At 34.1% G+C, this 27,560-nt stretch overlaps 1 protein-coding gene across 1 annotated transcript; it reads right to left on the bottom strand.

Annotated features, from left to right (window-relative positions):
* Positions 1–3,065: 3,065 nt before the first annotated feature.
* On the bottom strand, positions 3,066–5,490 carry LOC133317006 (uncharacterized). The gene is made up of 7 exons (XM_061518800.1): positions 5,336–5,490; positions 5,160–5,246; positions 5,009–5,077; positions 4,764–4,896; positions 4,613–4,659; positions 4,410–4,496; positions 3,066–3,149 (listed from the first exon to the last, which is right to left on the bottom strand). Exons 1-7 carry the CDS (start codon positions 5,465–5,467, stop codon positions 3,066–3,068), a joined length of 639 nt encoding a protein of 212 aa, XP_061374784.1. The 5' UTR covers positions 5,468–5,490.
* Between the last annotated feature and the right edge of the window lie 22,070 nt (positions 5,491–27,560).

The following is a 27,560-nucleotide window of genomic DNA, read 5'->3' as shown; positions in this document are numbered from 1 at the left end:
GAGGAAGAAGGGCTATACTATTTTACAGATGTTCATTGTGAAAAGAGGATTTTTTCTAACCACTCTCTATGTTTATCAGATGACTGTAATGATGTTTTGTTATGGCATCGTAGGTTGGGACACCCAAATTTTGTTTATCTCTAGAAGTTATTGCCGAACTTATTTATCAATAAAAAGCCAAGTTCCCTTCTTTGTGATATTTGTCAGCTTGCAAAGCACTCTCGTGTCACTTATTCTCCTAAGAAATATCATTAATCTTCTCCCTTTACATTGATTCATTGTGATATTTGGGGACCTTTTCGTGAAAAAAATGTCTCGGGTGCTCGTTGGTTTATTACTTTCATTGATGATCATTCCATCTAATTGAAGTTGCTCGAGCTCTTTTATTCACGATGCATGTCCCTAAATATCTGTGGGGGGAAGCTGTCTTAAGCCTGTTATCTCATTAAATGCCTTCTCGGGTAGGTTATAAGTGTTAAAATATTTGGCTGTGTGGTTTTTGTGCATATTCTTCTCATCAAAGGTCCAAACTTGTAAATCCATCAGGTTTTTGTTTCCATCAAAAAGGTTATAAGTTACCTTTTAAGGTTTTTGTTTCCAGACACAATCCTTTTTTTCCCCGACTTCTCTTCAGGGGGAGTCTATCGGTATTGGTATGGATGAAGATAAGCCTGGGAAACCAAATGATGTTGCTGTCTTACCTTGGCCTTTGGAAACAGGTGGAGTTATTGGGAAGGAAACAGGGGGAGCAACTATACCTGAATCTAATAATCCTCCTTGTGATCCTCCTGGTAAATGGGGAAAATTTTACAGCAGGCGCAAAACACATGAAGATACTCTAGACTGCCAGGATCCTGACTCGAGTCCTTGTTCCAGCAACCCACTTGAATGTACTAGTACAACAAACGTTGATATGCCTATTGCTCTTCGGAAAGGTACTAGATCTTGCACTGCTCATCCTATTTCCCATTATATCTCATATGAAAAGTTGTCTCCAGGTTTTCGTGCTTTCAACACTATGTTAGATAGTACCAGGATACTCAAAAATATCCAAGAAGCACTTGATGACCCAAAATGGAGGAATGCAGTATTAGAAGAAATGGATGCACTTACAAAAAATGGAACATGGGAGTTTGTGACATTACCTAAAGGAAAGAAAACTGTTGGTTGCAAGTGGGTGTTCACAATAAAATTCAATGCAGACAATAGCATCAATAGGTATAAGGCCAGATTAGTTGCTAAGGGATTTAGTCAGACTCATGGGATAGATTATCAGGAGACATTTGCTCCTGTTGCCAAACTTAACACTATCCGCGTTCTGCTATCTCTTGCCGCCAACCTTGATTGGCCATTGCAACAGCTAGATGTTAAGAATGCCTTCTTGAATGGTGATCTCCATGAGGAAGTTTACATGGATCCACCTCCTGGTTTTGAAAAAGGGGATGGTTCTGTGTGCAAGTTGCAGAAGTCTCTCTATGGACTTAAAAAATCTCCCAGAGAATGGTTTGGGAAATTCACTCAAGCTGTTAAGGGAAGAGGGTTCACCCAAGCTCAGACTGATCACACTTTATTTTTTAAACACTCCGACAAAGGAAGAATTGCTATTCTGATCGTTTATGTTGATGACATAATTGTCACTGGTAATGATAGCGAGGAGATAACCTCTTTAAAAAAATGTTTAGCTGACCAGTTTGAACTAAAAGATCTTGGATCTCTCAAATATTTCCTTGGCATGGAAATTGCTCGGAGTAAGGAAGGAATTTCTTTAACTCAGAAAAAATACATTCTAGACCTGTTGCAAGAAACAGGTATGCTTGGGTGCAAGCCGGCAGAGACTCCAATTGAAGCTAATATCAAGATGGGAGTTGAGGACGGGGAAGATGTTATAGGGAGCAGTACCAGAGACTAGTGGGAAAATTAATCTATTTGTCTCACACTCGTCCTGATATTGCTTTTGCTGTGAGCATGGTTAGCCAATTCATGCATTCTCCTAAGGAAAAACACCTTAGTGCTGTTTATAGAATTCTCAAATACCTCAAAAATACCCCTGGTCGAGGAATTTTCTTTAAAAAGGGGCACAAAAGGATGATTGGAATCTATACAGATGCAGACTGGGCTGGCTCTGCAATGGACCGAAGATCTACTTCAGGATATTGTACTTATGTCTGGGGAAACCTTGTGACCTGGAGAAGTAAGAAACAAACTGTTGTTGCAAGAAGCAGTGCAGAAGCGGAATTTCGAGCTCTAGCCCATGGTATTTGTGAAGGAATTTGGTTAAGAAGGCTTCTGGAGGAGCTGAAGATCTCTTATTCCCTACCTATCAGATTATATTGTGATAATAAGGCTGCTGTCAGCATTGCTCAAAATCTTGTTCATCATGACAGAACAAAACATGTGGAAGTTGATCGTCACTTTATCAAAGAGAAATTAGAAGACGGTAGTCTATGCTTGACATATATACCTACCAAGGAACAGACGGCGGATATCCTCACCAAAGGATTACTTAAGCCGACCTTTGAGAATTTGATCAGCAAGTTGGGAACGATCAATATATATCTCCCAACTTGAGGGGGAGTGTAGAATATGTAGAATATTCTAGATAGTATTTATTGATGTAGTTGGTAGTTGTATATTTATTGATGTAGTTGGTGGTTGTATATTTATTAAAGTAGTTGAGGTAGTTGGATGTACTCAATATAAAAAGGACCCATTGGGTCTCTCAATGAATCAAGAAAGTATTATTCAGATAAAACACTTCTTCCACTTCTTCTTTTCTTCAATATCCATTTACTAACAGAGAAAATATCCAAATAAATCCTGTAACTTCAGTTTATTTGTAGCTCAAACTCCGATTCTTCTCCCAGAATTAATTGCCTGTAGACTCACTTAGGTCTAAGTTGAATCACGGATAATATATATTAGAACTCACTTTTCAAAAACAAAACATTTACCTATTAGCTATTGCAAGTTTTTCATCACGTGCAGATTTATATTTTTATTTTTTAACTACAGAAAGAAAATCAAATACATGTAAGTTACAGAATTATGAACTCAAAACAAAATCATCAATTAAGTAGCATCAACAACCTCACTTCTCTAAGAGTGTCATAGAAGCCGCCAAAAAGAATAATCTTGTGCTTGTATAACATCTGTAAAGGAAACAAATAATTTGGAGACAAAGCATTAATATAAAAAACATATGATGAAGACAAAAGACTGGATTAATGTGAGTTTCACATGTGATATTTTTTTTGTGGGGGGGGGGCGGTTTCAGTTGGCCGAGATAAACTCCTAAAATAAAGATTCATAATGATGACATCACAAACAGGTTCCTAAAGGTAACAATAACAAGAAAGGGATACATAATGACAAATATGTTGGATGGAAAACTCACGTATTTATCTGTGAGAAAGTTTAAATGGAAAGAGAGATAGGAAGAATATTGCAAGGTTTCGGGCATTCAGCAATGCAATAAGTAATGCAACCAACCTCAAAGTACCCAAAATAAGATGCATAAAATAGAGAAGAAATCAGCAAGAATAATCAATGTCAATGATTTTCTATAAGTCACAGTTGCTATATCTTAGTTACTGCAATCAGCGACAGCAAGAAGAATCAACATCAACAAATGTTCCACAATGTTATGAACAAAGTTGCAATCTCTTAACAATTGCAAACAAACATGATGATTATAAAAGTCAATTAATTAAGAAGAAAAAATAAATCTTTTGATAACATTTTCTGCCATCCACTAAATGGGGACAGTTGAAAAGGCATTGAGATATGGAAGTAATACAACCTTGCAGCTGTTTAAAGACCAAATAGCACAAAAGAAACTTCTTCTGTGTTCCTAATAACAGTATCTTGCACAATTTATTGGGCTATTGTTACTCCATGACTAGGATATTAGTGATCAAATCAGTTTCAGGGACAAGTTAATAAATTATTCTTTTTATTTAATTTCTGATATGGCTGTAATGCTTTTTCAAAATTGGAATATCCCATTGAAATGAACCAAATTAAGCTGTAAATATGCGGATCATTTAACTTCTATGTTTCTAACAGAAATATAAATATGCTATGTCCTCATAAATTGTGATTCAATTGTCACATTTGGGTTGCATATTAAAAGAATAAATATAGGAAATAACCATGATAAAGGGAGCCTAAGAATTGCCAGGTACCAGAACTCATATAATTCGAGTATTTGATGTCATGTAGTGTACAAGATCCAAACAGGTAAGAAATCATCTGAGGGACTTTGCTACGCAATCCAGACAGTGGAAGGTGTTATTTGAGTCAAATGGAATAGTATGCATTTTCAAAAACAAACATACCAAAAACCTGTTTAATTTAAGATTTAATAATCTGACATTCTTACTAACGACTTCATATGAACTTGAACATACCATTCGATGTCCTGATCGTGGACTCGGGCATCCTTTTAAATTAAGCTGTTCCCACTGATTTGTTTTCAAGTCCAACATCCAAAAATCCTACACAACACACAGATCAAAATTCAAAAGCAACATCTTTAAATTTCAAAAATCCAGTAAAGCAAGCCCACATTTTCTGCAAGTAACAGAGGCAACACGATGCAGGTCTGTCAAACCTTGTAGTGATGGAACCGCTCTTGGTTTGGAGATGTAAATTCACCACCTAAAAAAAAGCACAAATAAAAAAATAAAAAATAAAATAACCGTCACATGAATGACTTGAGTCTGAGCATGCACAATTCCAGAAAGCCTTATCAAATCAATTACCAAAAATATAAACATAATTCTTCCAAGCAACTGCCTGATGAGCACTGCGAGGAGGAGGACTGTTCGGACTCGAAATCAATTTCCATTCCAGCTTCTCCACATCATAACGGTAAAGATCGCCGTACACGAAAGTCTGTACAAAAATTCACATAGTAATAAAAATTGCCTCGAAATCAGAATCAGAATCAGAATGCTTCAATTAAACATGTAAACCGCGATAAGTAACTACCGCGTTGAGTTCTAACCTTGTTCCCGTTGTAAAATTCACCGCCATAAAGAATCAACTCAGTCTCTTTCAACGGATTAACGGTGAGCTGAAGAATCAAACATCACGAAATAAAATAGGCAACAAAATCAAGATGTAAAATAAAGTATTTGTAGAATTAACGGCATTACGGTGCAGTTGGAGCGAGGAGAAGGTGCAGGAACATTGTCTTCAACATGAACTTCTTTCTTTTTGGCTTCTTCCTTTTGAATATTCAACTGTGTTCAATTCAACAAATAAAAAGATTTTCACGTAATTAGAAAGAAGAACCGCAAGCTAATTCAACTTAGTGACTATAGAATTATACCAAAATGGCGTCGATGTCGTCTTCGGGAGAAAGCTTCTTTGTGTCCCTGCGAGCTCTCTTCTCTTCAGCTTTTGCAGTTTTTTTTTCAGTTTTCTCTTTGCCTTTCCCAGGCTTCTTCGTCTTCTTCCCCATCTTCTTCTTCTCTCTGTCTCACTCACCGCGCAAAACGCACCCAGCGGCGCATAAATGAAACAGCTCAAAATGACCTTGCTTGGACCCTGCGTCGTCGTTTAGTACCACAGCATATACAGTTATACACTACCCTGTAGGTTCAAACTTCTGAAGTGTTAATGTCAGCAAGAGTCAACGAATAATGTCACATTACATATTCTCGCATCTACATACAATTATGGGTGCTCATCAACCGATCCAAACCACGAAAATCAAATCGAAAAATCGATAACCGAATAAATCGAAAATTGAAAAATTGAAAACCGAAAAAAAACCGCAAATTTTAATTGGATTGGATCGGTTTTTGGATGGGTTGATGAAAACCGATCCAATCCAAACCGATCCAATATATTAATTATTCTCTACCTACTTGTCCTTTCCCCAATCATAGCCCAAAAATTTCTAAACTCAAAACTCATTAACTCATAAACTAAACCCAAGAAAAAACTTAGTCACGTTTCATCAACTATAGAAATGTTTACTGATATTTTTGTATTTCAAATTTTTTTTTTACAAAGCCAATATATATGAAAGATGTTATTTGCACAATAATCATGAGACTAATTTTAAGATATTCAAAAAACCGAAAACCGATCCAATCCAAACCGAAAAAAATTGGATTGGATCGGATCGGATTTGAAAAAAAATCTAAACCGAATGGATGATTACATGATCAAACCGAAGGGATTTGATCGGATGAGTTTTGCTTCCAAAACCGATCCAATCCAGACCGCGAACACCCCTACATACAATGGCGTACATCCAAGCAGCAGTTGCCTTGGCACCTATTTGTTATTTTTAATTATTTATTTATGAGAAAAGTGTTTGTCATTTTAAATGACAGAAAGTTATATCATTTTAAGAGAGATACATACACAGAAAATTTGAATTTTAAATTAAAAAAACCACTCACTTTCTCTCTCCAATGATTTTCGTTTTTCTGTGTCTATCTCTCTCCTAAAATGACATAACTTATGTCATTTAAAATGACAAATACCAAACCCTTTATTTATTTATTATATAATTAATTATAATTAACTAAAGTAAAAATTATAATTTAACATCATCTAAATAGAAAATCAAATACTCAATATAAAGTAACAACAAAATGGGTTAGGTCTCTGTTAGGGCAAGATCAGCGTCTTAAATGGCAGCAATGAAGATTCACTAATTTCTGAAGTCGAAACAAAGGATTGTATACGAAAGAGTGTCAAAAGGTCAAAGAACGGGGAGGAATTCTCCCCGGACTCTTCGAACAGAGGAGCGAGCTTAGGAAACATAATGGAGCGAATTCCGTCAGGGAAACCCAAGTCTTTCGCGGAAGCTCTCCGAGCAGAAGGAAATTCGATGGGAGAGGATGATACCTGGCAGGAAGAGACTGAGGGAGATAACAACGAGCCTTTGGATCCCAAGCTAGGAGTTATTAACGAATTGGGGTTCCAGACTATCTACGATGATGGATCAGTTTGGTTCAGGTGTTCTAGAGAAGCAAAACAGAGGCTGCGACATCCATGGAGAAATGCTATTATCGTGAAACTTTTGGGAAAGAAAGTTGGAGTGATGTACATGAAGAAAAAGCTTGAGAGCTAATGGGCGAAATCGGGCTCTATAACAGTAGTCGACCTGGGAAATGAGTTTTTCTCTGTGAAGTTTGCGAGCTTGGAAGACCTTAACTTGGCCTTATCAGGGGGACCTTGGATCCTCATGGGACATTACCTGGCCTTAAGAAAATGGGAACCTTTCTTTAATCCTCACACAACAGCTGTCCATCGAGTAGCAGCCTGGATTCGCCTACCAGGTATTCCTCTTGAGTATTGTGGTGTCTCTGTTCTGAAGTTTATTGGAATTCAATTGGTAAAGTGTTGAAGATTGACAAAACTACCTCATTGGGGGATAGAGGGAAGTATGCTAGAGTTTGTGTTGAATTGGATCTAGCTAGACCTTTGAGGGGGGAATATATTCTGGAGGATGAAATCTTTAAGGTAGAATATGAAGATCTCTATATGATTTGTCTCCAATGCGGCAGGTATGTGCATAATTCTGAAAAATGCCCAGATTTTGTGAAACCTACAGAAAACAACAAAGCTCAGGAACCGGTCATAGAAAAAGAGACTCCACTTGTGAATCATGGAGTGGGACCCTGGATGGTGGTCCAGATGAAGAAATTCCCAAAGAGCCAACAACCTAAAAGATTCGAAGGAAAGGAAGAAAGATCTTTTGGAGTTGATATCTCCAACAAAAACCAACATAACCAGTATAAAAAAGAAATAGAGAATAGTAGCAGGCCGTCAGCTATGAAGAGCCCTACTCCTAAAGCTACTGTAGGAGCCAAGAGCTTTGTGAGTAAAGAGAATAAAGTGGGTAGGTCAATTCCTCCACATCGGCGAGGAAAACTCCATTAAATCTAAAAAAGACAAGTGGCAAACCCAACTATAAATCTAAGGCTCCAGAGAATTTAAACACTTTTATCTTTGCCTCTGAACCCATTTCAGTGGGAAAAAGCTCTACCCCCTAGAGCTCCCTTCATCCAGTAAACTGAAAAAACAGGTTCAACAGAGACAACACCCCTCTGTCTCAGCTGCCCGTTCTGGTGTCAGTACAAAGCCTTTAGAGGAAGAGAAGGATCTTTGTTCTAAGATTGCTGCAACTAATCTAAGTGGCAGGGTTGTCCCAGTAGCTACTTGTGAGATGTGTGTTGAGGAGAGCCAGCTTTCGGATATGGTGGTCTCAAAGGCCAGTAGTGAAGACCAATTAAAACCAGAGGAGCCTCCTGATCGTGAAAGTACTGATGGAATGGATATGGAGAAGGATAATATATGCTCAGATGCAGTGCATATGACAGAAAGTGACCAGGGGCTTTGCAACTCTGGACCTGATTCAGTTATCCAATGAATTGCCTTGTTTGGAATTGCAGGGGTGCTGCTAAGAAATCCTTTAAGAAATCCCTTAGTAATTTCATAAGGAAATATAGGATTGGCTTGGTAGAAATCCTAGAACCTAGAATAAGTGGGGTTATTGCCCAGAAAAAAATAAAGCAACTTGGGTTCAATCAGTTTGCCATAGAAGATGCTGTTGGATTATGTGGAAGGAAGAGTCTTTCAAAATTACTATCATTGAGAAAAATAGTCAATTTATTCACATGTCTTGTTATGTCAACACAGGGAGTTCTTTCCTTCCAACTGTGGTTTATGCTAATCCTAGAGAGGAAGTTAGAGAGGATCTGTGGATAAATATCAAGAGAATCACTGATAATGTAGTCGGTCCTTGGGCTTTGATGGGTGATTTCAATGAAATAGCTTTGGTTTGTGAGAAAAAAGGTGGTGCCCTGTCAACCTTGCTAGATGTCAGAAATTCTCGTCATTCTTAAATGATTGTAACATCATGGACCTGGGCTGTAGAGGTTCGAATTTTACTTGGAGGGCCCCCAAGTGGATGCATTTGGATAGGGTTTTCAAAAGGCTTGACAGAATTTGTGTAAATGCAGACTAGAGAGTTGCTTATGAAGAAGCTAGTGTGAGATCCTTACCTCGGCTCAATTCTGACCATAATCCGCTCCTTCTCTCACTAATCCCAAATAGGATGTCTTGGAAGGAGAGGCCTTTCAAGTTCCTAGCAGCTTGGCAAGAGCACTCATATTTTCCCCACTTTCTTAGATTTATGTGGAATCCTCGGTGCAATATTAATCAGAGTCCGTCAGCTCTGGTTAATCCTTTGAAATCTTGGAATAAAAGGGTCTTTGGGTGCATTCAGGTTAGAAAAGATTATCTTCTAAAAAGGCTTCAAGAAACTCAACTGAACACCAACAGTATGCAGGATCAGGTTCATTCTGAGTTAGATAGGGCCCTTCAGGGAGAATTGAGCCGGGTTATGGATCAAGAAGAAGCTCTGTGGTTCCAGAAAGCGAGGTGCAATTGGCTAGCTGATGGTGATCGAAATACTAGATTTTACCATACCACTACAATCATCAAGAGAGCTAGGAACAAAATTCTTGAAATGAAAAATGATGAGGGTCACCCTGTGAGAGAAGAGGAGAATCTGAAAAAGCTTATTATCAAGTTTTTCAAAAATCTGTTCACAGAGGAGATTCGCAATAGACCTTGGGTCATTACTTGAGCCAGCTGGCCTGCTTTGGAAGAAACAGAAATGAAGTTGTTGAATGACCCTATTTGGAGGTTATGATAAAGGAAGCTTTTTTCTCCATGAATGGTCTGAAAGCCCCTGGTCCAGATGGATTTCCTGCCTTTTTCTTTTAGAAAAATTGGGATCTTATGAAAAACCAAGTGGTGGAGTGTGTCACTCAGATTTGGAAGAATCCAACTGAGGTGAAGGATCTCAACAAAACTTTTCTAGTGCTTATTCCTAAACTGGCCAAACCTGACAAAATATCCCAATTTAGGCCTATAGCCCTCTGCTCAGTTTTATATAAAGGAATAAGCAAAATCATAGTAGGGAAACTGAAGCCAATTCTGAATAAACTTATCTCCCCTCAACAAGTCAGTTTTGTCCCTAATAGGCAAATACAGGATAATATTGTCATTGCTCAGGATATGGTCCACTCCATGAACAGAATGAAAGGCAACAGGGGTTTCTTCACTATAAAGATCGATCTTGAGAAAGTCTATGATAGAATGTCCTGAAGCTTCATACAAAAAGTGTTAATCGAGATCAACCTCCTAGATTATTTGGTGAACCTCATCATGCAGTATATTTCTTCATTTGAATTAGAGATTTTCTGGAATGGTGCTAAATCGGGTAGAATATCCCCCAGCAGAGGCCTAAGACAAGGGGACCCTATTTCCCCGTATATCTTTGTTCTGTGTATGGAAAAGTTGTCCCATCTAATAGTGGATTCAATGGATAGAAAGGAATGGAAGCCTATGTCAGCTGGTAAATGTGGCCCTCCAATCTCTCACCTACTCTTCACGGATGACTTATTGCTCTTTGGTGAAGCTAGCATTGACCAGATTAAAATAATCATGAAATGCCTTGCCACTTTTGGAGATATGTCAGGTCAAAAGGTTAGTTATCTCAAATCTAATATATTTTTCTCGAAGAATGTTTCCCCTGAGCTTGCTAATGCTATTGTGGAAACAAGTGGCTTTGCATATACAAAGAATATTGGCAGATATTTAGGTTATAAGATGAAGCATGGGAGAATAAATAAACAGCACTATGGGGATATTATGGATAGAGTAAATGGAAGGCTCCAAGGCTAGAAAAAGAACTGTTTATCAATGGCAGGGAGAGTTACTCTAGCTAAATCTGTTATCTCTGCCATCCCTATGTTTAATATGCAGAGTAGCCTCCTCCCAAAAGGCATTTGTGATGATATTGAAAAACTCCAAAGAAGCTTCATATGGGGTGACTCAGATATCCAGAGAAGGAACCATGCGGTCAGCTGGGAGAAGCTCAAGCAACCAAAAAATAAGGAGGTTTGGGTATTATTGATCTAAGAAAGCAAAATGAAGCTTTTTTGCATAAGTGTGCCTAGTCTTTAATCCAATCTCCGGATCAACTTTGGGATAGAATGTTAGTTGGCAAATATGGCAGAAGCAAAAATCTTTTGAAGGAAGTATCTAGCAAAGCTTATGACTCTCACTTGTGGAAGAGCTTATGTAAAATCTGGCCTGATATGCTAAGCAACATCTCTTGGCAGATTGGAGATGGGAAGAAAATTGAATTATGGAAGGACAATTGGATAGGCCACAATTATGATCTAATTTCTCTTGCAATTGTTCCCCCCACAGATGAGGCTACTGCTCTAAAGATAAATTACAGCTCTTTCCTAGATGGAGAAAGATGGAACATACAGTTCCTCCTTAATCATTTTGATGGGTGCATAATGAACCAGATTTTGGCTGTTTCTTATATGGATGGGGAAGCAGGTGAGGATTTGCTGAGTTGGAAAAATAGGTCACCAAGTCAATCCATTGTTAAATCTGCCTACAGGAATCTGTCTTGTCCTATACAAAGCTTAAGCAATAGCAGTTGGGATTGGATATGGAGCTGGAAAGGAAAAGACAGGGTCAAGTTGCTAATGTGGAAGATGCTCCATGGAAGGATGCTCACCAAAGAATATACAAGCAGATGGGGTGATTTACCTAATAGCTGTTTTCCGTGTCCTGATGAAGTGGAGACTTGTCTTCATGCTTTTAGGGACTGCCCTAAAGCAAAGAATGTTTGGTTAAATCCTCTCCTCCAACCACTGCCGATAGGCTTCCTGAGTTCAAGCTCTTTTAAAGAATGGATTCTTATTAATTTGAACCAGAAGCTTAAATTTGGTAAAGACTGGAGAGATTATTTCTTCACAGCCTGCAATTACTTGTGGATTTGGAGAAACAAAGAGCTGCATAATGTGACTGCAAATCGTCCAACTGATCCTTCTAGTGTGCTTGCTTTTTTAATTGACGAAATTAGTTGCTGTAAAAGCAAACGAATTCTGCAACATGTTCCAAAAGACCTTCCTATTCTTCCTAGTCAGGTTTGGTCAGTCCCAGCTCCAGGTTTTCTTAAGTTGAATGTCGACGGTGCAGCAACAAATGATAGAGCGGCTTGTGGTGGCCTTTTAAGAGACTGGAATGGAGATTGGTTAAGTGGTTTTTCTGCATTTATCGGTTCCTGTTCCTCTTTGCAAGCTGAACTCTGGGCCTTATTCCATGGTTTGGAATTTGCTTGGAGCTATGGTTGGAAGAGTATCATTGTAGAATCAGATTCTGTTCAAGCTTTAAGCTTTCTTACCAAATCTGGTAATGAAACTCGAAAGCCTCCCTTGGTGGCTAAGATTCGAGTTGTTCTTAATAGAGATTGGTTAGTTTCTCTGAAGCATGTTCCTAGGTCCTGCAATTGTTGTGCAGATTGGATTGCAAAGAAAGCTTTGGAGGATTCTTTTGGTCGATCCACAATTCCATCCCCTCATGGAGAGCTCCTCAATCTGCTTGTTGCGGATTTGCTTGATCCTGGACTGGTCTATTCGGTTTCAAGATGCTGCTCAAGTCTGTTTAATCTTCACTTTATTTCCTGTTCTGTTTTGGTTTTATTTCTTTAGTTGGTCTAGTTTCTGGTTTTCTGTCTTTTGTTTTCTTTGTGGGGCTATGCCCCATGTATCTACCAAAAAAAAAAGTAACAACAAACTATCTAAAAGCAAACAAATAATGAAGAACATGTATAATATGGTTATTTTTGTGTTTTACCTTTTTTTATTTTTTATCTTGTATATTTTTTTCTGCTTTATTCTAATCAGTTATGTTATTTTTTTTATTTTATTTTTTGGTGTGGATCAGTTATGTTATTTATTCTTACTCCTATTTAATATTTCTAAAGGAAATCCATTTTTTGGCAAGTATGCTAATGTGTCGCTTTCTCCTTCACTTTCAGCTTTGTGTTCACATTATAAAATATTTAAAACTTTCCTTCTTTGGTAAAATCAATAAATAGAAAAATAAAATAAAAATCGAATTTGTAATTTAAATCAAGGGACAAGATTTGTTAACAATTGTTGGTGGCAGAAAGCTTATTTAATGTCCCTTTACTTTCTGCATTGGAATTTTAAAATTAATAATATCTCATTGCTTTCTGAAATCTTGATTTTGAATTTTAAATTTTAAATTTGAATTTGAATTTTAAAGGGTGGGAAAATATTTGAACAATTGTTGGTGGCAGACAGCTCATTTACTATCCTATTACTTTTTTTTGTAGACATTATCCCATTACTTTCTACATGGATAATTGTTAACCATATTAATGCTGCATAAAAAATACTATTTTGTCAAAAAAATAATCATTAAAAAAAGAAAATATTTTGTAAAAAATGCAAATATTTTGTGTATAAATAGGATATGTGTTATTGAATTTTTTCATTTGGTAATTAGCTTCTGTGCACATGTTTTTTCTCTTATCTTTCTGTTTATCTTCTTCATCTTCTCAAATTTGGTAATTAGCTTCTGTGCATATATTTCTTCTCTCATCTGTCTGTTTATCTTCTTCACCATCTCAAATTGTTGTTCTATTACATGAACATGTAATATTTTTGGTTTTTTTTGCAGCTTTGTTGTAGAACAAAACTGACGGGATGATTTGGAATCACTGGGATATGTGCTTTTGTACTTTCTCATAGAAAGGTATGACATTCTTGTCTATCCGCTTTTCTTCTACAAGTATTTTCTCCATAATCTAATATCATGAATGAATGAGATTATAAAACAAAATGTCTTAACTTTTAAATGACTAAATATTTGATTTTAGCCTTCTTTGAAAAGATCTACAAGCTGCAACAAAGAAACAAAAATATACAACGAGCAATGACATAATGTGTGGATCATCCCAGCATTTTGGTAAGTTCTGTCTTTTTCTCTCATGTGTGTTATCTGTGCTCTCTGGGCTCCATCTCAAAATTCAATACAGTAAAAATTTCTACTTTATCTTAAAGTTCTTTTATTTTCTATCTTTAATGTCTACAAGAGCAAGATGAGTTTTCCCTTCTATTCTTCCTGTCCATACATAATTTGTTTCGCATTTTTGTTGTTGTTCTTTAATTGATGTCTGTTCTTTAATTGATGTCTGTTCTTGACAGATATGCTTACCGTGATGATGGGAGTGATGAATTGGATAGGGATGATACTACTTTGACTCTCATAAATCCATCTTATTTTTCTTCAAAGAATGTTGGAAGTGTGCCGGATGTTAGACCAGTGCAACCCAGCAACATAGTTTCAAAGCAATTTTTCTTTTAGGAATTTTTTGCTTTAATTATCACTATTAATTTATTCTTCTACTTTTTTAAATTTTTTTGGTGCCTATTAATAAGAGCCTAGCCTAATTCAATGTAATTAGGAATTGAAAAGCTCTGTTTTGCATGCTCATATTTAGAATATGAACTAGAAGAGAAATTGAAGGCTCTTCAATTTCAAAATATAATACAGGCATATGAAGCTTGATATATGTGGGAAAAGAGTTCAGTATTCCAACCTCCTTTAAAAAAAAGTGAATATTCCAGGATGTTTTTTTTAAAAAAAAAACAATTCGAAAACATAATACAAAAAGAGAAAAGAATTTTGTGCAAGTAATTTAAAAAAAAAAAATTTAACATAACATTTTTTAAAAATATTTAATCATTTTTTATGATTAATATCTCATTACTTTTTCAAATTTCAAAATTCAAACTTGATATATGTCGGAAAATAGTTCAACATTAATTGGTAGCAAATATTTTTATTTAGATCCCACTATTTTTTTGAAATTCGAATTTTCAATTGATATATGAGGAAAAAGAGTTCAACAGTTTTTAGTGGTAGACAACCGTATTATTATATATTTATTGGAAAATATATTATTATGGTTAGGTTTAATAATTTTTTATTATGTTATTTGGGCTTAATTTATTTGATCAATTAAAAATGTTCATATATTATTTACGAAAGCCAACACGTTATTATAATAATATTAAAATTTCACCTATATATATAATAGTAAATTTAAATTTAATATAAAATTGTAGATCAAATGAAAAAAATATTTAAAATTATAAAAATATATGTATAGTTGTTAAAAAATTTATTTAATTAAAATATTTAACATAAACATTTTTTAAAAATATTTAATCATTTTTTTATGATTAATATCTCATTACTTTTTCTAATTTCGAAATTCAAACTTGATATATATCGAAAAAAAGTTCAACATTAATTGGTAGCAAATATTTTTATTTAGATCCCACTATTTTTTTGAAATTCGAATTTTAAATTGATATATGAGGAAAAAGAGTTCAACAGTTTTTAGTGGTAGACAACCGTATTATTATATATTTATTGGAAATATTATTATGGTTAGGTTTAATAATTTTTTTTATTATGTTATTTGGGCTTTAATTTATTTGATCAATTAAAAATGATCATATATTATTTACAAAAGCCAACACGTTATTATAATAATATTAAAATTTCACCTATATATAATAATAAAATTTAAATTTAATATAAAATTATAGATCTAATGAAAAAAATATTTAAAATTATAAAAATATATGTATAGTTGTTAAAAAATATATTTAATTAAAATATTTAACATAAACATTTTTAAAAAATATTTAATCATTTTTTTATTATTAATATCTCATTACTTTTTCTAATTTTGAAATTCAAACTTGATATATGTCGGAAAAGAGTTCAACATTAATTGGTAGCAAATATTTTTATTTCTATCCCACTATTTTTTTGAAATTCGAATTTTAAATTGATATAGGAGGAAAAAGAGTTCAACATATTTTTTTTTTTTTGGTAATTAGTTCAACAGTTTTTAGTGGTAGACAACTGTATTATTATATACTTATTGGAAAATATATTATTATGCTTAGGTTTAATAATTTTTGTTATTATGTTATTTGGGCTTAATTTATTTGATCAAATAAAAATGATCATATATTATTTACAAAAGCCAACACGTTATTATAATAATATTAAAATTTCACCTATATATAATAATAAATTTAAATTTAACATTTAATGTTTCTGAAATGCAAAGATATATATATATATAATAAATTTAAATTTAATATAAAATTATAGATCAAATGAAAAAATATTTAAAATTATAAAAATATATGTATAGTTGTTAAAAAATAAACTAAATATTGAATTTAAATACAAAAAATAAATAAGAAATGGGAAAAAACTAGTCTTATGCCATAGGAGATAAGTTTATTTTCCTACAGAGACATCGATCCTTGAGCTTTTTTATTTTTTATTTTTTATTTTATAACTATGCGGGTCCCACCACATGATTGTGAGAGTGGTAGGAGATACTTCTCTCCTATTGATGGAGATTAATAAAGCCCATAAGAAATGACACATTTATACTATAATCGAAAATAAATAAATAAATAAATTTAAAAAATTAATACCAAAAGAGAAAAAAAATTGTATATGTATTTTTTAAAAAAATTAACATAAATATTTTAAATATATATATGTATATTTAATCTAAAAATTATAAATTAAAAGATAAGAAAATTAAATTTTATAATAATATGTATAATTAATAAAAAAATTACATCTATCATTCTGTATAAAATAAAGTATAAAAATTTAATCACTATAAAAATGAATGACCATTCAGTGACCAATGACCATCTAACTCGTGCATCGTAAAATGTTGTTTGCCATTAAGTTTTTACAGACTATTTTAATGTTTCTCAACTTTATGCATGAAAAATTGTTAAGCCTATTAATAATATTATTTATTATATTTATTAGGGGAAAATATGTAATGTTTATAATTCAAACTTTTTAAATTTGAATTTTAAACTTGATAGGTGGGAAAAGAGTATAAAGCAAAAACTGAAATTATCAAAAATTGGAATTTGATTAAACACAGAGTATTCTAATTACTTTTTTTCTAATGACCGTGTTTCTAATATATATATATATATACACACACACACACACACTTTTTAATAATGTTTTTGTTTAAATAATAAAATATTCGATTATATTAAATGCAGTTCAATTCAATTCACCAAATATTCGATTATATTAAATGTAGTTCAATTCAATTCACCAAATATTCGATTTAGTAGAATACTTTTTTGTATCAACTCATATTTGTTCATTATATTTTTTTTAGAAATATAAATAAATATGCACAATGAAAATAAATGAATTTAAATTTTAAATTTAAATAAAAAATGACATTTATCGTTCTGTAAAAAGTAAATAATAAAATTTAATCACTACAAAAAAGGTTTTATTTAATATATAACAAACAAATTAAACTTTCATTCTTTTGATGTAAGAGTATAAATAACACAGTCTCATATGTCGTAAATGAAAACTAGAAAATATTACTTGGAGAATGTGCACATCTGGCTTTTTGACCCTTTTGCCCCTCATTAATTAATTAATAACCAATTTGCCCCTCCCCCAAAACTATCCACTATCCTGCCCCCTTTAGTCGATTAAGGTGAAGATTTAGTCGACTACATTGCAAAAATACAGGAAATATGAACCCCGCATTTTAATCGACTTCAAATCTATCTTGATCGATTAATTTCTTGGGAGATTTAATCGACTAAATTTTAAACCCCCCCATTTCGCGAACGGGGTTATTTTGAAACCCTAGTCGATTACAAACCCCCAAAATACCACCTCTTCAAGAACCCAATGAAATTCCTCTCCTTGGCCGTCCGATTGCACCATCAGAACTATCCACCTTGTGAAACTGAGTTGGTAGGTAACGATTAGGCACTTGCATTGTGTTTTATGTTTAGTTTTTTTTTTCTCCTTTACATGATTTTGTTTCTATTTTTTTTTCTGTTTTATGGTAGAACGTGGTTTGATTTTTTTTGTCTTTAGTTATTGATATTGTTTCGTGTAATGAAGAACATTAGGGTTAGGGTTTTGATTTTGAATCTTTTCCACAGCCACGGGACTTTGGAATGGTGAATCTGGAAATGGTGAATGTGGAGGAACACACAGAGATTTGATATTATCATTAGCGTATTTCTATAGCTTAGTTTACTTGTGTTTTTAGATTATTTTTTTGTTATTATGCATGACTATTGATTTTTGAATTTTTTTGATATTCTTATTGTCCGATTTTGAGTTATTGATATTGTTAATTGATATTGTTTCCACTTCCATTGTAGGTACGCTTGTTCAAATGGCTTCCCGTAGAAGATCAGACAATGCCCAAGATGAGAGACGCACGAAGCAACGACAAGACTGGTCGTCTTCGTTAAGGCCACAAGACGAAGAGCCTGCTACTGTCGACCTCCCATTTGGATACTTGTTTGAGGATGACCCCTCGTTTCACACTGCATTTGTACGTGACCATGTGAACCGACCCTTATGTCCTTCGAAATCATTGTATACAACATTTTTTGCGGCGGAGGGATTTCAGATTTTGGCATTGTTGGAGGCAGCACATCTGAGGGTTTTGGCTGAGATGTTGTGTTCGTATTCAGAGTTGTTGGTGCGGGCCTTCTACCATAACCTCATCTACGTACAGGGAGAGTTAAGGTCGAGGGTCTGCGGGGTGGACATCATCATGACGACTCCGCTATGGTTGGAGATACTGGGCTATGACTTTGATGCTTCGCAGACTGTGGAGTATGATGCAGATAGTAGTGTAACAATTTCTAGATATTCCCGAGGTGATGTTGTGGAGGAGGCTAGGAGGCCTGATATCGCACGTGGGCGTCACATTCACTACACAGTGGGGTTGCTCAGTGTAGAGGTCCGTATATTACACTATGTCATCACCCACATCCTGTTTCCGCGAGATTTCAATCATTTCAGGGTGCTGGAACATGACATTCCTATCATGTGGGCTTTCCGACATGCAGTTATGGTCAATTGGAGGCACTACATCTGTTGGATGATGTTTAAGGCCAAACATAAGGGTCATATTCCATTCGCCTGTCTGGTACAGAGGATACTGGTTCACTTTGGTGTTTCCATGGACACTGAGCACTTGAAGAAGACCACAGGCTATAATTGCAAGTTCGGAAAGCGTCTACTGGAGCAGTGCAAGATTGCAAAGAACAGGGCGGGTGTATGGCAGTTCACTGGTCCGGTTGAGATTGGGGTTCCTTATGTTGCCCCAGATGCACACATAGTTGACCCAGAGGCGGAGGATCAGGAGGAGGATGATGACGAGGCTGAGGTTGAGGAGATAGCTGAACCTGAAGGTGGATTTTCTTTGCGTGATGTCATGAAGGGCATAAATGCCACACTGAAGAAGATAGGAAAAATGGTGCTGAAACATAAAAAATGGAGGAAGAGTCACATCCAGAAAGGGAATGAAAGGTTTAGACACATACATGGAAGGTTCAAGGGTGTGGAAGATAGGCTTGCTCGTCTAGAGCTTGCACGAGGACAGGAGGTTGAGGAGGATGCATGGGAGGGGGCTCATGTGTCAGATGAGGATGACGAGGAGACGGCGTCCGAGGAGGAAGAGGATTAGATTTAGGGTTTATGTTTTTAGTTCATGTTTAGGGTGGATTTATTGTTATGTATTTTGCTTTATATCTGATTTGATGTATTTGGGATTAGGGTTTGTACTAGGGTTTAGTTCTTGAACTATTTCATGTAATAAAGTTGTTGTTTTGTTATTGGAATTATTTATCATTATCTATGCCCTTTTCAATGTTTACCGTTTGCCGTGAATGGTATTTATCCAATAATATGATCAATTTGGTTCAAACCATAGCACAACATGTCACAATTGTCCATAGAAACTCATAACAATGACTAATATGTGTGTAAAATGACTTAACCAAGTTTCGGGGATCCTAAACCAACGTTTCCAAACAATATATTTACATTTATGGATTATAACGTCCACGTTGGTTTTTTGTATCACAAATTGTGTTCCCCAAGTCACACTAACATATTCCATGAGTGTACAATCACCACCAAACCAAAAAAAATCCGTGGAAAACAGAATGGGGTGCCAAAAGCAATAGTTTAATCGATCAACCCATACTGGTTTAATCGACTACATTTTGGTTGATCGATTAGACCAGTATGGGTTAATCGATTAAACCATTGCTTTTGGCACCCCATTCTATTTTCCACGGATTTTTTCATTTTGGTAATGATTGTACTCTCATGGAATACGTTAGTGTGACTTGGGGAACACAATTTGTGATACAAAAAACCAACGTGGACGTTATATTCCCTAAATGTAAATATATTGTTTGGAAACGTTGGTTTAGGATCGATTAAACCAATTTGTGACACAAATGTAGTCGATTAAACCAGTATGGGTTGATCGATTAAACCATTGCTTTTGGCACCCCATTCTGTTTTCCACATATTTTTTTGGTTTGGTGGTGATTGTACACTCATGGAATACGTTAGTGTGACTTGGGGAACACAATTTGTGATACAAAAAACCAACGTGGACGTTATAATCCATAAATGAAAATATATTGTTTGGAAACATTGGTTTAGGATCCCCGAAACTTGGTTAAGTCATTTTACACACGTATTAGTCATTGTTCTGAGTTTCTATGGACAATTGTGACATGTTTTGCTATGGTTTGAACCAAATTGATCAAGTTTTTGGAAAAGTACCATTCATTGCATTTGTTGAACATTCCATGTCATCGGTTCCAAATTTGGATTGAAAGCAACATAAAACAACATAAAGTAACATAAAGTTTACAATACAAAGTCACATAAAAGAAACACATTAACATAAACCATAAACACATTCACCACCTCCCATGGTGCCTCCTAACATCAAGTTCACAACTGAATGCACAACATTGGTTCAACTCTATCTAATCCTCATAGGACATGTACGTTTATTGTGACCAATTTGTTTGCAGGTGCTACATCTACTCTGACTGCTTGTGGGTTGTGACTCAACCCAATCCATCTCATTTTGTATCCTTGAAGACTTCGCTCTTCCTTGTGCACGTACCAACAATGAATTTGGGATAATAGTTGGGCCATCTATTTGTGGAAGCAACAACTCATTACCCATTGGATACCAATGTGCAACATAGACCTTGTCAATTTGTGACATTGAAAACACAGGATCGACATAGTCATAGTGGTTCAATTTTTCTACCTTGCACACCTATAACACGTGACTACAAGGAAATCTTCTAGCTGTGAACCGTCCACATTGACATTTGCGATTGAGCAAGTCCACCCTCATTATGTCGCCGGCATCATGCGTAGATTGATTGTAGGCATCTTCAACTTCAAACAATTTCAAGTCTCTATCAAAAACACGCACACAGAGACTCACCTTTAACTGGTCATTCTTTTGTATGTAATCCTCAACCTTTTTTGCAATTCTCCAGCCTTTTGCCATTGTTTTTTGGATCTTTTCACGTCTCTTGACAAAATACTCAACAAGTCTACTTTGAGTCATCTTGACCAATGCCGTTACAAGCAAATTACATGCACCCCTTAGGACCTTATTGATACACTCAGATAGGTTAGTCGTCATATGACCAAACCTGCAGCCCTCCTCATCATAAGACCTGCACCATTTGTCTTTGGGAATATGATCTATCCATGATGCTACTTGTGGGTTACTGTCGACAAATTCCTGAAATCTGATATCAAAATGAATCTTCAAACTCAGGTACCCTACAAAAAATGGTTCAAATGAATGAGTTATATATAAATTTGCATTAGATACAAAATGTACACATTCAGGAAATTGTATACCTAGTTTCATCAAGGTTTTCTTCAGCTCCACATCCCTCAACTTAGTGTTAAAGTTGCTTTCGATGTGACAAAGACAAAACACGTGATACGCAAATGGAGGCTACCAACCGGCATGATCCTTCACAGCCCTGATGATGCTGGGGTGCCGATCGGATATTAGACAAATACCATGCCTATGTGTAACATGAAAACGCATTAGGCTAAGAAACCACGACCAATCTTCCAATCTCTCACCCGACGGAACAATAGCAAAGGCAATAGGCAGAATGTATCCATCTCCATCCTGTGACGTAGCAATCAAAAGGGTACCTTTGTATTTACCGTACAGGTGTGTGCCATCAATTTGGATTATGAGTTTACAATATTTAAAACCCTCAATGCACTGGTGAAAGGTCCAAAATACCCTGCGAAAGACAAGGAAGCACAGACACTCCAAAAAACAGGGAGTGTCGTGTCCGACACGCTCCGACAAGTTCCGACACGTTCCGACACGGTATCCGACACGCGGTCAACATTCCCGACACGTTGACCATTTCGACACGCGAATTTGACTTTTCCGACACGTTCCGACACAGTCAAATGGCAATTTCGTAAAAAAATTATTTAAAAAAAAAATTAAAATATATTAATAAAGCTTCCACCTGATCATATCAATTCCTTTTTTTCCCTTAAATAGATAAGAGATCACCTTAGCATCATTGTTGTCAATTCCTATTACGCTATTGCTGTATCTCCTTCTCTCTTATCTCTCTCTAATATGATTTGATCTCTCTATCTGATATTATCTCTCTCTGTCATCCCAGTTATTGTTTTTTTATTAAAGCTTCCACCTTTATAACATGTTGATTGGTATTATTAATTTAGTTTTATTTTTTTGTTAAATTATTGAATATTAAATGAATTATATGCTATATAAATTAAAAATATTATTTAATATTAAAACGTGTCCCAACGTGTCGAAATCTATTATTTTTTAGGATTGACGTGTCGGAGTGTCGTGTCGTGTCGTATCACGTGTCGTATCGGTGCTACATAGGCGAAAGATAACCTTATCGGTGTAGACTCGACGTTCATCAAAACACTGGTTTGTATCAATCTTGAACACAGAACCCACATTAACCTGTGTCATGTATGTTAGCCAACCAGGAAAGAATACATATGATTTATCCCAGTCACCAAATAACTTCACAATGGCGTTCAGTTTAGCCTTCCAAGCCTTCCTGTAAGTTATGTTGTATCCATACAAATGCTGAACCCTTTCTTGAATAAGAACTGGTTTGAGAGATGGATCTTCTTTTAACATACCTACAAAGGAAAAAAAAAGAATTCAAAGTCAACACTGTCAATAAAAAAATTGAATTAAATAACATAAACATAACTTATGTAACCAAACATCGCGTAATACATACTCATAATGGCTACACAGATAACATCAGAATCCAGTTGTCTATGGTCCCGGGTAAGACCTTGGTTTAGGCATGTGTGTTCTTTACCCCACTTACTAACCACCCAAGTATTTCCACTCTTCGGCAACAATGCCCGCACGTACCAGGGACAACCATCAATATGGTGTCGACACTTCATCACAAATCTATGCTCATCACTTTTTGCCACTACAGCAGTACGGTGAGCCTTCATACAGTATAATTTGACTGCATGTTGCATTTCAGATTTACTACGAAACTCCTGGTACAAATATAATGGATCCTCTAATTGCCAGCCACCGTGGAAGTCATCATCGCCATACAATATATCTGTCTCATCATTAGGGTGAGCCCAATTAATGAAGGAATAATGTGGGCTTTCGTTCCAAAATGGATCAATCTCAGAACCTACGTCAAAATTTAAACTTTTCCACCAGTACCAATGATAACACAAATATGAAATGTTCATTTAAAACTTTATTTCACTATCTTACCACTGCTAACAGGGTCAACACGAAGTGGTGGCATAACCTGGGAACTCAGGTTTCCTGAGTTTGTGTCAGCGTCAAAATTCCTCTCTACGTCCGTATCTGAGGTGTCACCTAGTGGAATAACACTCTCAGGTTCACCGATGTAATCACTGTCCATATCCTCCTCGTGCTCATCCTCGTCTATTTCCCTCAGTGTTATCTGACTTAAGACAGGTGCCGGTGCGGATAAACCGACTACTCTGTCTTCTTGACTCGGACTTCTTTCATGCATAGATGCAGATGAAGATTGACCACAATCTATTTCAACATATATCTCAATAAAATTTTAAAATTTCGGTCAACAATTGCATCTATGACACATTCCACATCTTCATCGTCACATATATCATTACCAATGTAGAATAAAGCATCCTTAGCAACTGTAGACTCTACCCTGGCGATCATCCGCTGAACGCATTGGCTGCCTTGTAGCCCCAATTTTTGGTGAATTCTCCCCTTCAGCTCATTGTATGTAGTGCCCTGTTTGATTTTCAATATTTTCGTTTTTCCTTCAAATTGAACACCATTAGGGCCTTCATAATGCTTTCCATCATAGTAGATCATTGTAACATACATGTTTGGACTTGAGGTCTTCTTTCACACGAATTTGGGAGTAGGGTTCGGATTTGGGTTCGGATTTTGGGGCCAAAAAATGAGAATGTGGATGGAATGACAATAATTTCACAATATTAAGTCTTTAGAGATGGTGGGATGAAATGTAAGCTTGATTGGAAGGATCACATATGACAGACAAGAGGTTGAGTGGGTTACAAAACAAAACTATTTGAAATGAGATCGAAAAAGGGCTGCATATAGGGTTATCAGCGAAGTTTAATTGACTAAATATAAAATTTAGTCGATTAAATCTCCCAGGAATTTAATCGATCAAGATGGATTTGTAGTCGATTAAAATGCGGGGTTCATATTTCCTATATTTTTGCAATGTAGTCGACTAAATCTTCACCGTAATCGACTAAAGGGGAGCAGGATAGTGGATAGTTCTGGGGGAGGGGCAAATTGGTTATTTATTAATTAATGAGGGGCAAAAGGGTCAAAAAGCCGTGCACATCTTCTATCCATGTTTTCCACTATTTTCTATATGAAAAATTATTAAGCTTATTAATAATATTAATTATTATGTCTATTGGGTGGAAAAATATTTAATATTGAAATTTTAAATTTTTAAAATTTAAATTGTGAACTTGAAAAGTGAAAAAAGAGTTCAGCATTTAATATTTCTGTAATGGGAAAAAGATATCTATATAAGAAATTTGAATTTTATATAAAATTATAGATTAAACAAAAAATATTTAAAATTATAAAATATATGTATAGTTGATAAAAAAATATTTTAAATTTTAAATTTAAATAAAAATTAAGAAATGACGAATTTATACTTTACAAGAATATTTATTAAAATTTAACTTAAAAAAGTAATACAAAAACAGAAAATAATTCCGTACAATTTATTTTAAAAAAAATATTTAACATAATTATTTTAAATATACATGTATAACCAATTTAAAAAACATATAAAAACCATAAATTAATACAAAAGAATTTAAATTTTAAATTTAAATAAAAATAAAATGACCTCTATAATTATGTACAAAAAAGTTATAAAAATTTAATAGTTATAAAAATGAAAATTTTAATTTAGTACATACGAAAGAAAATAAACTTTCATTTTTTATTACAAGAGTATAATTAACACAATATTCTATTACATGAAAAAAGTGCACAACCTTTTATGGATTTTTTCACTATTTTTTGTATGAAAAATTATTAAGTCTATTAATAATTTTTATTATTATATCTATTAGGTGAGAAAATATTTAATATTTAAACTTTGGGAAAAGTGTGTGTCATTTTAAAGGATGTAAAGTTGTGTCATTTTAAGAGAGAGAAAGAGATAGATAAAGGAAGAGAGAGTTGACAAAAAAAATAAAGGTGTGGGTCCCACTTCTACGTGAGAGTGAAAGGATATAAGTTGTGTCATTTAAAAGGATAAACATTTTCCCTTAAACTTTTTAAATTTGAATTTTGAACTTGATAGGTGGGAAAATGACATACATAATAAATTTAAATTTAATATAATATTATAGATAAAACAAAAAATCTACTTAAAATTATAAAAATATATTTATAGTTGATAAAAAATAATTTAAATTTGAAATTTAAAATTCATAGGTGGGAAAAAAGTTTAAAATTTTGGTTGTCAAACAGTTATATTAAGAATACCACAACTTTCTACATCTAAGATTGTTAAACCTATTAATAATATTTTGTTAAGCCTATTAATAATATTTATTATTATGTAATTAAACTAACGAAAGGTCTTTTGATATCACCCTATTCAACTATAAAGTGTTTGATAGAATATTAAACGTACGAACTCAAATATTTTTCACCTTATCTCTTATATATGTCACAAATACACAGACCACAAAGAGTCGATTTAAAGACAACTGTAAAAAATATAGATATATAATAACCTAGATGCAACTATAAGAATAATTTTGTGTTGATAAATATAAAAACATATTACATGTTAATATAAAATGCTGACAGTTAAAGGTAACAAACTGGGCCCGGCCCGGAGGGCCAACCCACTAACTTATTTTTATAATTAAATTAAATTTTCATCATTATTCTTTTATAATTAAATTCCTAAATTTGATTTCAATTTTTGTAAAGATAAATTTGTAAAATTTAAAATACTAAGGACACAAATCATTGCAAAAAAATTATTATTTACATAAATAGTTTATAGATAAAGGTTGCTAACTAGGCTTGGCCCGAGGTCCTGCCCGCCCCGCCTGCCAACAAGTTTTTATGTCTAAATTAAAATTCCATTATACTTCTTCTATAATTAAATTCCTAAATTTGATTTCAATTTTTGTAAATACAAATTAGTAAAATTTTAAATTCTAACGACATAAATCCTTGCAAAAAAATAATTATTTCTTATTATTATGTAAATCTAATTGTAATACATAAAAGTTCATCTCTAAGATAAAATATAAAAACCTAGGCGCAACTATAAGAGCTTTTTTGTTGATGAATATAAAAATCTATTACATGCTGATAATTAGAGGTGGCAAACTGGGCTCGGCTCGAAGGTCCGGTCCACCAACATATTTGTATAATTAAATTAAAATTTTATTCTTCTTTTTTTATAATTAAATTCATAAATCTGCTTTTAGTTTTTGTAAATACAAATTTGTAAAATTCCAAATACTAACGACACAAATCCTTGCAAAAAATAATTATTTATTATTATTTTTAAATGTGATTGTAACAAATGAAAGTTCATATTTGAGATAAAATATAAATCCTAAAAGCGACCATAAGAATCTTTTTTGTGGATAAATATAAAAATTTATTACATGATGATAGTTAGAGTTGGAAAACTGGGCCTCGGCCGGGAGGACCGGCCAACCAACACATTTTTATAATTAAATTAAAATTTCATCCTTCTACTTTTATAATTAAATTCCTAAATCTGATTTTAATTTTTGTAAAACAAATTTATAAAATTTCAAATGCTAACGACACAAATTGTTGCAAAATATAATTATTTATTATTATTTTGTAAATATGTTGTAATAAATGAACGTCCATCTCTGAGAAAAAATATAAAAACCTAAATGCAATTATAAGAACATTCTTTTGTGGATAAATATAAAAACCTATTACATGCTAATAGTTAGAGGTGACAAACTGAGCTCGGCCCGGAGTGCCGACCCACCAACTTATTTTTATAATTAAATTAAAATTTCATACTTCTTCTTTTAGAATTAAATTCCTAAATCTGATTTTAATTTTTGTAAATACAAATTTGTAAAATTCAAAATACTAAGGACATAAATCCTTGCAAAAAAATAATTATTTACATAAAATGTTGATAGTTAAA

Source organism: Gastrolobium bilobum, unplaced genomic scaffold (assembly GCF_033153095.1).
Source record: "Gastrolobium bilobum isolate Gb01-03AN ecotype WA unplaced genomic scaffold, APGP_CSIRO_Gbil_v1 utg2245, whole genome shotgun sequence".
Taxonomy (NCBI): Eukaryota; Viridiplantae; Streptophyta; class Magnoliopsida; order Fabales; family Fabaceae; genus Gastrolobium; species Gastrolobium bilobum.
The sequence above is the reverse complement of the archived record's forward strand: the minus strand, read 5'-3'. Positions and strand labels throughout refer to the sequence as shown.